At 40.2% G+C, this 17,266-nt stretch overlaps 1 protein-coding gene across 2 annotated transcripts in view; it reads left to right on the top strand.

The window, feature by feature from the left end:
• Positions 1–17,266, top strand: part of KITLG (KIT ligand) — an 80,201-nt gene that overhangs the window by 37,756 nt on the left and 25,179 nt on the right. For both annotated transcript variants that reach the window (XM_080935171.1, XM_080935170.1), the window contains exon 3: positions 6,487–6,549. In XM_080935171.1, the coding sequence (XP_080791297.1) occupies positions 6,487–6,549 (63 nt within the window). The remainder of the gene's footprint in view (positions 1–6,486; positions 6,550–17,266) is intronic.

Genomic DNA, 17,266 nt, shown 5'->3' with positions numbered 1-17,266 from the left:
CCCAGACAGTCTCTCAGGGAGCTGTGGGGTCCCCAGTGCAGAAGTGCTGGGGTACAGCTTGTGGATGTGGGTTCAGGAAGCTTAATGTTTCTCCGGAAAATGAAAGTACGTGATGGTTTGCTCAGAAACTGTAGGGCTGGTCTCTGCTTCTCATGGCTATAAGGAAGTTAAGTATTTCTTACGATACACTTTCAGCTTCATTCCTTCACCAGGAGTGACTACTGAGGTTATGGAGACAGATACTTGCAGTTTCTTTCAAAGGGTGGATGGGCAAAGCACCTGGGTGGAAGCTAGGGCCACCGGGTGGTTGGAAAACCATTGAATGCCTACCTGTTCATCTGCCCATAGGCAAACTACTTAGAAGGATCCACTTTTCTGAATGTGGAAATGGGAAACATGGGCATGATTGAGAGTCCTTCACATTTCGTACTCTCCAGTGCTTTCTCTCCATTTCCGAAGGGGCAGTACATAGCTCTCTCCTCTTCCCAGAGAAGTCAGGGGCCCCAGGAGGATCTATATGATAAGAGAATCTCACAGCCCTTCTCGGCTTTATATTATTTTATTCCACAATGTTGTCTCATTAGGTTGCACTGCCTAGAATACATCAATCTTGCCAGACTACAGAAAATAAGAAAATTGTATGCAAGAAGAGGGCTCGATTTTCCAGGTGCAACCCTCACCCTGGTCTTCTTCTTCTTCTCCTCCTCCTCTTCTTCCTCCCCTTCCTCCTCCTCCTTCTTCCTCATCCTCCTCCTCCTTCTCCGCTTCCTCCTCCTTCTTTTTCTTAACAATGGAAAGGACATGAGCAGGCACTATGATTTTTTGGTTTGGTTTTTGCTTTTGTGCTTCCAGCTGTTTTTTCTGGTTGGTCGTCCCTCTCCACCAGTTCTGTCTTTACAGTAGGTGGCAACCTGCATTGTGCCCACAGACCTTAAGTATGTTTGCTTGGGTGATTCTCATGCCAAAGAAGCACATGATTTATAGTTTTAATTTTTTTTTTTAATTTCTTCTTGGACATTTTGTACTGCTCCTATGGTCCTCATGGCTTTTATTTGAAATTCTTCTGGCATGTTCACTTAGCATAATAGTCCATCTATTTACAGAACATTTTGCTTTGTTTTTGAAAAAAAAAAAATGTTGCAAGACTTGTTTTCAATGGCAATGTCAGACCTACCTAAGGAAAGAGTCAAATATCTGGGGTAAGGATGAGCCACACTTAAGAAAATTTTATGGATAGTTGAAATATAGTGTTGAACATTTCTCAGTGCTCATGTAGGAAGGAATCCAAATATTGAGCTAGTTCAAGTGGACTCTTTCCATCTGGTCTCTCTAGGCTTCTTCTCGTGTGTGAAACTCTCTTCCCTTTACTTGGGGGAATTTAATTAAATGTGAATTTCAAATTCTTTTTAGTTGGTCTATTTCATCTTTAAATATGTATTTCTTAAAATTTTTTTGAGGTAGGTTGATGTTCATAATTGATAATGCCTTGCCAGTAGCCCAAGGAAAATGAATCGGCTGTTGTTTATGAATTACCAGGGTAATCTAATGAATTTTACTTTCTAAACCACTTTATCTTATGGTGATAGGGAAACTGTTGCATTTATTACTATAACCTAGCTGGAATCATCATCATCATCATCATCATCATCATCATCATCATCATATCTCTCTCTCTCTCTCTCTCTCTCTCTCTCTCTCTCTCTCTATATATATATATATATATATATATATATATATATATAGTTATATAATCATAAGATATACATGTATACACACATATACATATTTATGTGTCTCTGTTGCTAATAGTACAGTATCTCAGTCTTGGTAAGTTATGAAGAGTTTTAATTTAGCTCACAGTTTTGGTCCAAGCAAAGACTGTATCTGGTGGGTCTGTCTGGAAGAGTCCTAAGAAAGGGCAATGTACCACAAGGCCAGACAGAAATGAAAGATTCAGTCAGACTGGCTTTAGGGCAGATATTCTTGAGACAACCCTTTAATCTATACATTATATTAAGAGAACAGTCCACATTCCTACGTACAGAATCCTAGCTACCTTTCAAAGGTCTCACATTTCCTCACGATGTTTCATAATAGGGATTCAATTTCAGCATGCCTGTTGAGTTAGTTTGGTAAGCAAAGATGCTTACTTAAGTTGAACCCCTGGAACCAACAGGTACAAGAGGAGAATTGACTGCCACAGCTGTCTTCTGATTTACACACACACACACACACACACACACACACAGGAGGGGGACAGGGAGTTACAAATAAATAACAAAAACAACAAAAATTTCCAGCATCGATTTTGTAGGAACAAACCATGTTCAAATTATGTCCCTGTGAAGTAGATTTTAAAAACTCATCTTAGGCTGTGGTGAGTACAGTTATTGACAAGCATGTGTGCATAAGGAACTGAATTTGATCCCTCTCAACATAGGCACACACACACACACAAAATCACCCTGTTCTTTGAAAGAAAACAGTGGCTATTTGCTATTGTTTAGGTGTTTTGAACTAATGAGAGGTGGTATAGAAAGTTTTCTGAAGTCATATTAATTTTTAAAATCACAACTGAGTTATCTCCTTGGTTTGTTGTTGTTGCTGCTGTTTTTGGGGTTTTTGTTTTGTTGTTGTTGTTGTTGTTGTTCATGTTTTGTTTTTTGTTGATTGGTTTGGATGGGTTTTTTTAATTTTTTTTTTTATTTTTTAGAAATCACCTAAATAACCTTGAAAAAAAATCTATGATAGCTGATCTAGTTAGTTAGGTTTAGGTTTTTAGACAGTACTAATGGGGAAAAACAAAATTGACCAAACACAATGAAAAGTATTTTCCTGAGGTATCCATGAGGACTGAAAGCCATGTTCTGGAACATTGGGCAAGGGTGAATTAAGCATTCCCTGCTGTAGCTGGGATTCGTGAACATCGCTTCTTCTGATGAGATTAAGGATTCTGACCTTCATTCCCGAAAGGTTGATTGATAAAAGGAAACCATGAGTCACTGCTATGGACATGGGAGAAACACTGAGGGCATAGGGTCATGTCACAGATGTCCAAGTGCTCATTGGTTGCTTGACCTTTAAGGACCTTGACGACATTTGAATCATGAGAGCCAGACATTTTAGACCAGTGACCCAGAGATGGAGTTAACTGTCTTGACTTTGTGTTCTTTTCTCCCGAGTCCAAATACCTGCAGGGTCTGGTAAACAGCCAGTGCCAAGTTGCATTGCCAAGACTTTAGTTTGGCAGAGTATCGAGCCTTTCTGAAGACTGCTCTCCTTTGCCGTTTTGTTGCTGTTCTTTTCTTTATTGTTGTTGGGTTGGTTTTTTTTTTGTTGTTGTTGTTTTTTTTGTTTGTTTTGTTTTTTGTTTTTTTTTGCTCCAGTTGAGTTTGTTTGTTTTGTTGTTTGGTTTGGTTTCGGTTCTTCCCCTAATGTCATTGAATATGGTCAGATGTCAGATATCTACAGAAAATGTAACTTTATTTCCTCCTCTCCTCCAGATGCTCTGCTCCTTCATTTCCTTTCAGAAAAAAAAAAAAAAAAAAAAATGCAGGTCTCCCAGAGACATCAACCGAATACAGCATAACAAGATGCAATGAGCCTAGGCACAAACCCTGATATCAGGGCTGGATTAAGTAATCCATTAGGAAGAAAAGGGCCCCAAGAGCAGGCAAAAGAGTCATAGACACTCCAGACCCACTTTTAGGGGTCCAATATGAAACCCAAGCTAATCAACCACAGCATGTGTATATTGAGGACCTATCCCTGACCCCATTAGTCTCCATGGTTCCTGATTCAGTCTCTGTGAACATGGGTGAGTGCTGCTTTGTTGATACTGTGAGCTGTGTTTTCATCGTGTCCTCCACTCCTCTGGTTCCTACAGTCCTTTCTCTCTTTCTTCCTTGAGGTTCCCTAAGCTCTGCCTAATGTTTGGCTGTAGGTCTCTCAATTTTGGGAAGAAGCCTCTCTGATTCTTCATTGATCTCTCTAGTTTCCCTCTTCCAGAGACATTTCACAAAGCCCAGGCTAAATTCCCCATCCCTCTAGGTAGTCTGTCTGTATCTCTCGACGACTTTGAACCCCGGATTCCCATTTCTTTACCTCTGAAGTGCTAGAATTACAGGTGTGCAACACCAACACTCAGATTTAGTTCCTGCTTTTCTAGAGATACCTGTTCTCTGGTGTACATGTTGAACGGGCGTCCAGCTCTTCCCTGGTATCACTGTAAACTTGAGGCTTGTCTCTGATCTCTCCACTCTTAAATCTAGACTAAATACTCATCTTGAATTTACTACCCTGTTCCTTCCCTGCTTGCCAAAACCTCTAACCAGACTTAATCTTAGTAATTAGCCATGTAATCCTCTTTCAGAGACAAAGTAGAAAGTCCTAGGAGATAGTGTAATGTGCCTAAGGGCTACTGTTCCTATTGACGGTGCTTCTTCCGTCGGGAATCTCTTAGCCCAGCATGCAGAGATCCCTCCCTAATGTGTCTCTAATGCAGTATCTCTTTTCTAGCTAGTCCCTCAAAAATACCACAAGCTTCCAATTCTGTTCCTCATACACAATATGTATGTATTCAGTATGCTACCCTCTACTGCAAGCATTCATATACCACATCTAAGCCCCCCACCCTGCCTTTCTTCCTTTTTTTTGCTGACTTTCCTGCCTTTTCTTAGGTGCCTCTTTCTCTTTATTTTACTGTGGATTTTAGAGAAAGGGTTGTCACCTAACTCTAGGGGGGCTTGACACTCATTATGTAGTTCAAGGTTCCCAAACTCATGGCTATCCTTCTGTCTCAGCTTCTGAAGTGCTGCGAATAGAAAGAAGCATGCATCCCCATGCCCAGGTAATCCTTAGTATGAGTTATTTAATCCTCTTAGAACCTTTGGCTGTTCTGTAGTCTACTTTCCATGTGTGCATGTGGGAATGAAAGCTGAAGTAGTTGGAGTAACTCCCCACACCTGAGTTAGCAGGTGGTGGGCCAGCATCCAGTGTAAACCATCTGTCTTCAGAACCTGTGCTGTTGGCCTGGACTTCAAACTCTACATCTTTAAGCAACATCTGTCTCTCAGGTCCGAGGCTCCCTCTTCTCTCTAAAACTTTCCCCAGGGATCAATAGACGTCAGAGACTTGGAATTTATCACAGGATTATTTGTGCTTTCGCAGTCCTGCTCAACACACTGCAAACGCTGAGAAAGTAATACCATAATGTATGAACTGATCATAAATATCTGTAGCTCAGATCCAAATCCTCTTCAGACAGTAATTGGAAAGCAAACAGTGAAAGCCAAGTACTAGCAAGAGCCTGTATCGTGGCTCAGTGCAGACACAAGTTCAGGGAGCCAGGGTTTCTCTTTTCCTCCAGGTACTCCTGGTGCCTCTGACCTTGGAGGTGCCATTCAACCTACCTTGGCTTTGCTCTGACGCTTTCTGAGTTTGGCTAGGGTTTTCTTACCACATCGCTTTCAGATTATATTGGCAAGATCAGAAAGATTATCAGAGATAACCTGCTTCTGTAAATATGCATATGATCTCAGCTTTTAGGAACAATGAAGATACCAGACACAGAATAAGACAGTATAAACCATTCAAACCATCTTTTTCTAGCTAATTCTCGATAAAGAACTCAGGTTACCAGTTTATAAAGTGTTTAGCACATTCACTTATCTAGTCATTGGTAACTGGATCTCTGGTTTAAGAAGGAAATCAATAGTGTATAGCTTAATCTGAATTCTCTAGTTTCCAGCTCCTTGCTTACTCTCTCATGCCAGCACTTTGCCATACACGAGTTAGATGCTTTCAAAGCCTTTAGAAGCTAGTCAGATTGGTGCAGCGTGTCGTGGTGAAGCCAAGGTAAGTGAGCTGAGACCTATCGTACAAAACCCAAGGTTTCTAAACTAAACTCTCAAGTGTTCATTTCTTAAATGGAGCCTTGTCCATCTGAAGCTTTACTGACTTTACATAGGATCAACTTAGGATAGAAGTCCTCCAGCTAGAGTGTCCATTAGCATCACCATGGGAACTGTTATGTAAAATGCAGCACATCATCTGTGACTTGTAAACTTGTACTTCTAGATGTTTCTGTCTTCGTTCTGACATATCACAGTGAGAACCACCTATGAGAAAGTCATAACAACCTTATGCAGATATAAATTGGAATATTGTCCCAATAGAGAATTCCAGTGCTACAGTTGCAAATCAAGATTTATTCAATTAAAAAAAAGAACTAAATAAAATTAATAAAATGGTAGTTGTATGTTCTCTTCCAAGATCTATGACTCAATTAGCCCTCGGTGGTTCCCTAGGTCTCCAGTACTGGGCATGGTATATACCTAGGCACCCAAGATTGGGTTTACAACTCAAGCATTGTATACTGAACAATAAATGGGCATGTGACATTAATGATATGACAGGTTGGGTGTATGAAGTTTCTCTAGAAACACTTTTGTATTTACTCACTTTTTCATTTCTTGGTCTCTGTAGGTGGCAAATCTTCCAAATGACTATATGATAACCCTCAACTATGTCGCCGGGATGGATGTTTTGGTACGTAGCTCACACATTTCTGAGTGATCATTACAGACATTATCTGCTCTTTGTCTTGAAGATGATATTGTTTTAGATTTTGCCCTATAACTTTTCTTTTTAATTTTCCCCTCCAGCTGCTGCTAATTACCAGTGAACATTTCAGTATGTGTTTTAGGCCTGTACATTAAGTGGAAACAACTTATCTTGGTTAGACTTAACAACTGATGTCAATTTTTCTCCGGGAATCTCTCAAAGGGGCGTCAATGTAAAATCATGTTAGAATTTCTCTTCGACAATGTCTCATGTATATATTACTCTTAGTCCCATTTCATTTATTTTATTTTATTTCTGAGCTTATTAGGCATGCAATGGGGTCTTTGAATAAAAGTATGCCATTCTAATTTTGTTTTGATGTAAATTTTGGATGTTAGGCTGTGGACAAACACCACTCAAGTTACCTAAACCAAAAAGATGCATAGTAAGTCTGCATGCTTTTGTAAACTCATAAGACATCAAGCTCTGCCATCCAGAAAGATGTTTTATACTATGTGTTCCAACTTGCAACATTGGCACAAATTTCAACACATGCTATCCATACTGACTCACTGTAGCTGTTGTGATCCTGGAGTAAATTTAAAGCTATTTGAGCTGTTCTCTCTTTTTTAACTCTCATTTGTCTCTAAATCAAATAAATATTCATACTAGCACGTTGACTATGCATGTGTTGTTTCTGTCTTTCGTGGGTCAGTCAAAAGTATATTATTTTGTTCTTTAAAATACCTTTCAAATACTGCATAAGGTTTTCCTTTCAAGAGACTGTCCATGCTATACTTCTTTCACTTGATGAAAGGGTTTCTATTCCTGCACAAACATCATGACCAAGAAACAAGTTGGGGAGGAAAGGGTTCATTCAGCTTACACTTCCATTTCACTGTTCATCACCAAAGGAAGTCAGGGCTGGAACTCAAGCAGGTCAGGAAGCAGGAGCTGATGCAGAGGCCATGGAGGGATGTCACTTACTGGCTTGCTTCCCCTGGCTTGCTCAGCCTGCTTTCTTATAGAACCCAGGTCTACCAGCCCAGGGATGGCTCCACCCACGATGGGCTGGACCCTCCCCCCTTGATCACTAGTTGAGAAAATGCCTAACAGCTGTATCTCATGGAGGCAGTTCTTCAACTGAGGCTCCTTTCTCTGAGATAGCTCCAGCTTGTGTCAAGTTGACACCAAACCAGCCAGTACAGTTGATAAGCATTTTTTACTGTGAACTCACAAATGTTCTTTAGAATGCCCTAGGAGATGCATCTTCATGCTGGACCAGCTGTGCTTGAGCCTGACCACCGTCAGGTCAGGTAGTAGGGTCTTCTGCAAATAGAAATGGAAAAGTCGAGGCCGATTATAAAGTAGTCAATGCAGTCACTTGCTCCCTTAGTCAGCAAGTGTTTGGCGAAGACCATCGAAGAGCTTCTTGTGCTGTGTCAGTACTTGCCCAGCCCATGGAAGGCCCTGGGTTCCATCCCAGCACCACAAAAATAACAAAGACAAACAAATAGACAATCTTAACAAGGATTGGGAGGAAAGTACGTACGTAGCTTTTATGTCATGGTTTTGCACAATGATGTCACCCCCCTTACACACACACAAACACACACACACACACACACACACACACACACACACGGGTGAGAAGAAACCTTGTATGTTAGGTACATGGGTTCATAGTTTACAAAGGACTCAAGAAGGTTTACAGCCAGACTTCCTTTGACTGGGTTTCTACAGCCTGTACACGACACATCTAAAAAGAACAACCCCTTCTTTCTCCATCTCACCCCATTCCAAGCATCTGACTCTTCACTCCGGGTTACTGAAAATGGGGAAGTAAAGAATAATGATTGCCCCGAGCCAAGTGTTAGGAAGCCACTCGGTAATAAAGCCTTCCCACTCTGGACTGTAGCCCCCTCGAGACTGGCAATCACACTGGCGATTACCAGACCTGCTCAAAGCAATCCTGTGGCTCTTTGCAAAGTAAGTGTTAAGCGGGGAAATAACTAAATAAATGATTTTGTGCCGTTCTAATCATAGACGGTACTAAATCATAAATTTCAGTATGGGCTGGTGATAGCTAGAGCCAGGCTTGTAAAAATAAGGCCGACTTATTGCCACATATTTTGTGCGTGTTTCTGCAATTGAGAGAAGCCTGCTATTATTTGGTCTTGGCATACTATCGTGGAACTACTGAGAAACATTGTTCTTGGCCACCGCAGTTGGCAGGAAGAACCAAGCTGGTTCGGAGGGCTTAGCACAGAAACTGGGGTCTTACCCTTTACCTTCATTTGAAAGGGTTCTTTGCTGCCAAGGCCAGAGGCGTTTCCCAGATGAGTGGCCTGTGGAGATTTGTTGGTGGTCAGAGTCCCAGCTGCCTAATCTTTTGTCTTTAAACAATGAAGGGTGGAGGGGCACTTGATGCCAGAAAGATCCCTGGGGCCAAAGCAATAAAAGTCAGCCTTGGGGCATTGGTCAGGATACAGTTTATTTTCTACTTTTGTTGTTAAAAGTGGATAAAGATAGAAAAGGAAAGTCTACTTTCCTTGCTGGCCTTAGGCAAAAACCTAGCAGGTTCTCCCGAAAATGGTCATCAGGTTAGTATTTTAATCTACAGATAATCTCACAACCGTAAAACTGTAATACAGCCAGGTGGATATTTCCCTGAACCTCTTAAGCTTAGGTTTTGAATGAACACTGCTAGATTTCTTCTTTACCCAGCAGTTACTATTGGATAAATGGGCACATGGTTGCTGAATGTCGCCACACAGCTGTGTTCGCTCTAATGTGTGCATCAGCCCCTAACAAAAGATGCCGGAGTTAATTGCTCATTCTTTTTAATTAGAGCAAATTATATATACACAGTCACAGTTTTCTTTGACATATTTCGAGATTCCTTTAGTTGTACAGAATAATCCTAAGAATATCCAAAGAATACTACATGGTCTACTCCAGTTTCAGCTTTTTTTTTTCCTTCCCTGAATTTATTTACTTTATCAAAACAGTTTTTTTTCTACATGGATATTTATTATATCATTTTTTCCCCAAATAAACTGTGTCCGTCATGGCCATTTGCTTCTAAATACTTTAGAATGTGCTTTGTAAGCACAGAATCATTATCTTAGCTTTCAGCGGCATATTTTCAACTCTTATAAATGTAGCAATAATATTTTAATGTCTTGGCTGTATTCAAATTTATCTCTCTTTTGTGTGTGTGTGTGTGTGTGTTTTCATTTCTATTCTGGTAAACGTCCGTTCCATGATCATGACTTATATTTTGAATTTTAAAGATTTACTTTTATTATTTTAAGTTGTGTGTGCACACATGGTACGGTACAGATGCTCAGAGAGGCAAGAAGTATTACTAGACGGGATGCTGAGAACTGAACTTGGGCCCTGGAAGAGAACGGTACCCCTTAGCTGCTGAGCCATCTCTTCAGTAGCATGATTTTTATATCAAAAATATTGTTAATTTATCTGGCTAAGAGGAACTTTGAAGAAGTGATCCAGTCAATACTTTTGAGATAAGATTAACCTGGACTATCAAGAAGTAATTCAGTTAAACTTTTTTGAGGTTGGAAAGATTAGTTCGGGTTGCCAGCTGGGCGAGGTCAGTACACTTGCATCCTGATCGAGGATTTAGATGTGTCTAAGATAGAAAGGGAGATTTGCAGAGATCTCTCTGCCACCTTTAAAGTCGTAAGCCTGAGCAGCAGGAATACCTGTGAGTGAGTAGCTTGCTGGAGCTAAAGAAAGCAGAGTGAAGTTCTCCCTTAACCCTGATGGGTGCCTTGGGTTCAGTTAAGTAAGATTTATTCCACACATCTGGCCTCACAAACTGTAAAATAAACTTGACCTTGCTTACCATCTTAATGGTAATGTGTTCTAGTTACAATAGGAAATCAACAGATCATATCTTAAAGTCTCCTTCAAAAGTCGCTCAGTCATTTCTTCGCCATTGCAGCGTTGAAATTCTTTAAATGAGTCACCCTTCCCCTCGACAAAGTGTCCCTTTTCAAACATGATTGATGGTTCCTACTAATTCTGTGGAATTTATGCATTCTGTGGTGTCACATGATGGCACTTATTTAGACTGCCCCTCCCAGAGCATGCAGTGTATGTCATTCCCACAAGGCTACTTGGTTTCACATATTCAACTGATTTTTCTGTTTTTACTCATTAATAGTCTTAGAGACACTAAAACCACATGAACATCCTGTTTAGGAGCTACCAATCTGTTTTGCCTGTACACATCTTTAGGCATACATCCTTTTTAATTTTTTCTTGGGTGTTTAGGATCAAACCTAGAACTGTGCTTCTCCCAGGCACAGAGCTATACACCCAGTTCCCAAAGCATTTTTAAAAGGAGCAGCTAAGAGGGAAGTTTTTGATTGAGGACCTCTATTATGGTGACAGTAAGCCTCACCTTCCTCAGACATGCACAACTTCACTCTCAGGTTATTCTCCTTCCCACCCCCCACCCCCTTCACCTGGCTCTGTGTTCTGTGTTTTCCTTCACCATCCCATGACTTATTAGTGGATACTTTGGTTCCTTGGTTGACAGAGTGACTTAGAAATAATTATCCAATTGCGATGTATTCCTCCTTCATATATGCGGACTGACCTCTGGTTCGTTTTTGAAACAGGAACGGGTGTTAATTGTAATGAGGGTTACAGAAATCAGTTTCCCGATGGTTTATGGGACTATTGGATAGATCACCTTCCCCTGGCTCACAGACTTTACAAGATGAAAACTCCACAGATAGGTTGTTTTCTTTTGTTGTTCTGTTCTACACCTGTAGTGCCGTATGAGTGGGAGGATGCAAAGAAAGGAAGTCGGATCTTTCCCTGGTGTGTAATCACTTGTGATTTCCTTTGTGTCCAAGGTGGCTGTGACTGCTAGGTACCTGTAACTCAGCACACACCATCTGAACCCCAACAGCGCTGCTCCCTCTTCCTTAGACTTTGGCATATTGCATGCCATCCTGCTTGCAAGAGTTTTGTATTGAGCATGTGAGCCTTCTATTTGTATTGAGTCATTTCTGCTCAAGAACCACCTTATTGTTCCAGTTTACTGAAAGCTGAAAGCCACATTCCTAAGCCTGATGTTGATAAGACTTTTCATAATCTTGCCTCATCCCAGCTCACTGGAGGACCATTTTCCTCCTACTCCAACTCACCACCCGAGCCTGATGCATCGCTGTCCCCTAAAGTCATGCTTGTTCTCAAGCCCAGTGCCACGCTGGGTACTGCTTACATTTGCCAGGGACGTCTGCTCATCCACTTACCCCACTACGGAACTGTGGCCATTTTGGTACCTAACTTACCAGCTCTTTTAAGGGCAGATTAAGTTATTGTTTTTCATACAAGGCCGTTATCTACAATACTGTGTTTTCTCTCCCTTGTTTAATATGGGACTACAGAAAATTGACACCACATTAAGTCTGAACTGAGGGTTTTGATTAGTGCTGAAGACTTAGTGGTCACCAACACTGGCACTGTACCTGCTGAAGGAATGCTGTCTTTTGGTTTATTATCTCCTAATTTCTGTAGAATTTCACCTCCATTTACTATGGGTCTAGCATCGTATCATGTATAGGGCAACTAAACAGCACAAGTGTATGTGCTCATCTCAGTGTTGTAAGGTATGTTTAAGATGTTTGAGAAAGCCTTACGTGTGACATGCAGTAGCTGTCACCATCATTATTTTCCTTACGATCATGATAACTTGATAATTTTAAAATAGGCTCTGTCTGTGTAGCCCAGGCTGGCCATACACTTGCAATCCTCCTGCCTCAGCTTCCCAAATGCTGCTGTTACATGGGTGTGCCACCGTGCCCAGATGGCAGAATTATTTTGTTATTCCTTACTTGCTAATTCTATCTTAACTATAGAAAGAGCGGGGAGGTTCTTTTTTACTTTGTTGTACTTTTTCCCATCCTCTAGATGATTCTATGCATATAGTATTTGCTCAAAAAATACTTACCAGGCAACATCTAGTGGTAGTGAAAACGCCAGGTTTGTGAGTATTGAAAAAGCCCATCATATTCCACTAAGGACTCCTGTGGTCCTTTTTGATAATAGTGAACTCAAGATTAACCACAAGAAGGAAAGGGAAGAGAAAAGATAAAGAAGGGAAAGGACAGAGGAAAGGAAGGTAGGTCCCATTATTACAATATGCTAAAGAAGAGCTCACTAACAAGCACCTGGGCATGTGTGGGTCGCACGGGAACTAAGGTTGCAAAGCTAACAGAGTTTTTCTGACTCTGCATATTTTCCTGTATCTGTGCAGAATGCTTCTTCTTTGTACCACGACAGTCTCAGAGCCTCCAAATGGACACACTTTAGTTTTAGCCCGACTCAAAGACGACTAATAGCTTCTTCCACCACCAGCAATTATGGGAAGGATTTTTCTTATTGGCTTTTCTGAGTCAAGTGTCCACTTTTTCACATACTTACATAACAGCACTTTGGGTAAACTTAATAAATGTGATTGAAACATCATTTAGAACCTGTAGATCAATTACTGTCTGATAGAAAAGAAAGAGCCACATGTAATCTTCAAATGCTGAGTGGCCACATTAAAACAAAAGTTCAAAAGAACATTGAATATAACAAATTGTATTTAGTTTACGGTATGCCAAATACAATCAATGGAATATTTTACCTTCCTTACATTATTGAAAACCCACAGTGTAGTTCATACCTACAGCAAACTGTACTTCAGATACTAAATGTTCACCATAGCATGTGGTGATAAAGTACCTACCAAAGAGGATTGAGTCCAGCATTTGCCAAACACAGATCAGAGAGATCTTTTTCTCTTACTAATGGAGGAAGGGAAAGGGAAAATGGGCTGACTTGCCTAGAATTCCAAGTGAAGAGACTGGGACTAAGAATCAGATCTCCAACCCATCAGTCTCTGCTGCCCTCAGATCCCTGCAATATTTTCTCGCTTTGCTATTTTGGGTCTGGCTAAGGGGCCATTTATAGGCCTGTTCCAAGAAACAGCATGCATGGATGGTGCCCGGGTTTATTACCATCTTAGTCAGAATTAAAGACTGCCCATCTCTTTAATTCAAACAAGAATATGCAAAGTTAGCAGAGAAAGCCGTGAACATCCAAAAGAATTGGTCAGGGAGAACTAACAGAGTCATCCCCGACACCCACATCATCCAAAAGGACCTAAGGTTTTGGGAAGTCTGTACTTGCTGTGTTAGGACATAATGTTTTACAAAGCGCTTTTATTGGAATGTTTAGATTTACCCACCAAAAGGGTTCTATCGCTGTTGCCAAGAATTAGAGGCTGAGTGAATATGCCTTGTGAGTATCATTCAAAGTTGACTAGCCAGGCCTTTTCTGCCTCTGAATCTGACGGATATTGGCAATACACCAAATGTAGGCTCAGTAAGAGAGCAGGTAGCTAACGAGGATGCTTGATTCTCCGTGAATCCCATGAATCTTATGGTGTCTACAAAGAAACTGTACATCTGAAACTGATGCAGAAAAATATGTCAGATTCCGATAGGGCAAAAAGATGCCAGACTTAGCAAGCCCCAACACATTTCTGCCACATTTCCTTCATGCCCGGCTCAAATTGCCAGTTCTGAAACTGTAGTGTGGCTGTATCACACACCACAGAATCCTTGCATTTTTTAACATTTGCTTGCCCTTAGAAGTGCATGGGTATCTTCATTATGGCCCCTCAAAAAACAGTCATATCCCTACTTGTGTTTAGATTACTGATAATTATTTCTGTCTTTCACTACATCTTTTCTTGCATCATTTAGTAAAGTCACCTATTTGGTATTTTAAAAAGGATGAGATCTGTAAGAAAGTTTATAGCTGAATTCTTAGTGCTCACGATCTGCTCATGGTTCAGAGATGTTGGTTTGATGTCATGGAGTCAATCGGCATTTTAGATTAATTTTTGTTGCAAATATACAGGAGCACACGATGGGCCACGAGTGTCACACAAACCCACTCCCATTAATCCAGAGGGTGAAAGTCAGCAGGTAGCAGAAAGATAAGATTATATAAAGTATGAAGTCATGAGAAAACAGTAACAAACAAAAAACAACAACAATAAAAAAATCCAAAGGCAACCTTTCCTATTTAAAAGTCTTTTCTTTTGATAGCTATATGCATGGATGGGGGGAGGTGGCTCAAATTATATGTTCTTCAGAAATCTGAAAGCTGCACGTTGTCTCTGACATCTGGGGTTGCTGTTAACTGTCTTGATCTTTCACATTCTTTGAGTGAAAGAGAGCTTTCTATCTTCTGGGCTTCTGGTGGTTCTTGTAAGTTAATATTTGTTTTAAAGTCTTTACATTTGAAATGGCCTCTGATAGATAAGAAGCAGTAATGATGCTGTTTTAATTCATCTGTTTGTGAATCTGACAACACTTAATCATCTATTTCATAACCATGATCTTGGAAGAATTAAAAAGCAGACCTCTGGTCCTCTCACAAATGAAATACTTACTCAAGTGTGTTTTGTTCTCCATGCAAATTGTTGACTATATTTAATTTTAAAAAAAGAAAGAAAAAAAGAAAGAGAGAGAGAGAGAGAAAGAAAGAAAAGAAAAGAAAAGAAAAAAAAAGAAAAGAAAAGAAAAGAAACTTCTTGAGCTTCTAGTTAAGACTGGTTCCCCCTGCCCCCACCCCCAGGCAGGAAGGTCAAAAGAATCCAACACTGAATATGATCTGTTTACTTTGGCTCTTTCCTGAATAGATCCAAGAGTCTTAAAAGCTGCTGCATTGCTGAATAAACAAATTAATGAATGCACAGTAAAAAGTTAAAGATACAGTCTTTTTAAGAAAACTGTGGAACAAGCAATAATAAAATATAATAGCAAGGGCTTTGAAATATGTGAGTTGTTACCAGGATACCCAAAAGTTTATAGCAAGCCTGGTGTAGGGTGGCATGTTTCTCTAATCACTGTACTTGGGAAGCTGAGGCAGGATTATCACAAGGTAGTAGCGTGTCTGGACTTCAAGTGGGGATAATAAGCAAAGAATGAATGAGTTTGTGACAAAAATTTAATATTATTAAGACAAGTTGTCCCTGTGTTTGAAAAGATAAACCTTGGGAAATCCCATCTCTCAGACATGACTTAAGTGTGGGAAATTGAGACATTATACGTAAATAAAAGAAGATGTAATGCCAATGATAGAGCTGAACAGAAGGGATAGTAACTATTATAGAGCTCCCTGGTTAAATATAAGGAATGGGTGAGCACAGTCCTCTACTTTAAATAGGGGTCTTTGTGGGGCACAAAAAGAGAGAAAGAACACTTTGAAAGGAACAACCATAGGATAAAAGGAGTGCCTCAATTCAAAGCCTGGGAATTTAATTGTATCAGAAGATCCGAGGGGATAGACAAGAATATTGGTAACAGGAAATGGAGTTTAAGATCACAATACATGGAATCGCCATATGGCCGAGACTGGTTGTACAGCTTTGTATCAGCCAACTTCTTTTCTTTCTTTCTTTTTTGCTATATAATGTTAGTTAAAACTGTTTTATGAAACAAGTATAGAATAGCTCTATAATTTATAATAACTAAACAAATTACTTGTTTCCCCCTGTGAGTTAATAGAGAAATTAGATTTATTAGTTTGACCAACCCTATGTGATATTATGTGATATTAATTACTGTGAGTTCTTTGATAATAAAGAATGCATGTTTTAAATAACAAATAGGCCAAAAATGTCAATCCAAACAAAGTGTTCTGTCTTTCTAATTAGTAGATCTTTATTGCAAAGTAGTTCACTAAGCAACATCTATTCAGCTATTATTACATTTTTAATGCTGTGATGAAATTTATGAAGAAATTCACTTAGGACTACAGCTTCTGGTAATTGAATGCAAGGATTAGGAGTGTAAAGCCAGCCTAGGCTGCTTAGTGAGTTCTGAGCTACCGGGTGAACCACTGTTTCAGCAAATCAAGGGCTGAGCATCTTTCTCGGTGTTAGAGAACTTGCTGGCACGGGCAAAGCCCTAAGATTGATCCCTGGTACTTGGAGAGTGAGCATTTTGATAGAAATGTGCTTTGCTTCATTGTCCACACGATGGCCTTGATTTTATTTTTTGGTGAGTGCCAAATAGTTACTCTTTTGTGTTTTGCTGAGAGTGATGATATGGAATGGAGAGTATTTTTGTAATTCCTTTTCTGAAGAGCATTTAAACGTTTTATGATGATGAGTGTGTTCACTTGCATGTGTGTGCACTATGTGTTTGCCAAGTGTCCTCAGAGGCCAGAAGAGGCCACTGGGCTACCTGGCACGGAAGTTAGAGATGTCTGTGAGCTGTCCTGAGGATGCTGGGAAGGAAACCTAAGTCCTCTGCAAAATCGACTAGTGCTCTCTAACCACTGGCTCCTTCTTTTTTTTAAAGATTCATTTATTTATTATATATAAGTACACTGTCGCTGTCTTCAGACACACCAGAAGAGTTCATCAGATCTCAATACAGACGGTTGTGAGCCACCATGTGGTTGCTGGAAATTGAACTCAGGACCTTTGGAAGAGCAGTCAGTGCTCTTAACCACCGAGCCATCTCTCCAGCTCCCTTAACCACCGATTCTTACCTCTAGCTCCCATTTAATTCATTTTTTCATCCCTTCATATATCCTTTTAGAACATAGTTTCTGAGCAACCCCTGCATGCTCTGGAATGCTCTATAGAGGAACC

This window comes from Micromys minutus, assembly GCF_963924665.1.
Source record: "Micromys minutus genome assembly, chromosome: 22".
NCBI lineage: Eukaryota > Metazoa > Chordata > Mammalia > Rodentia > Muridae > Micromys > Micromys minutus.
Note: the sequence above shows the minus strand (reverse complement) of the source record. Positions and strands in the feature narration are given on the sequence as shown.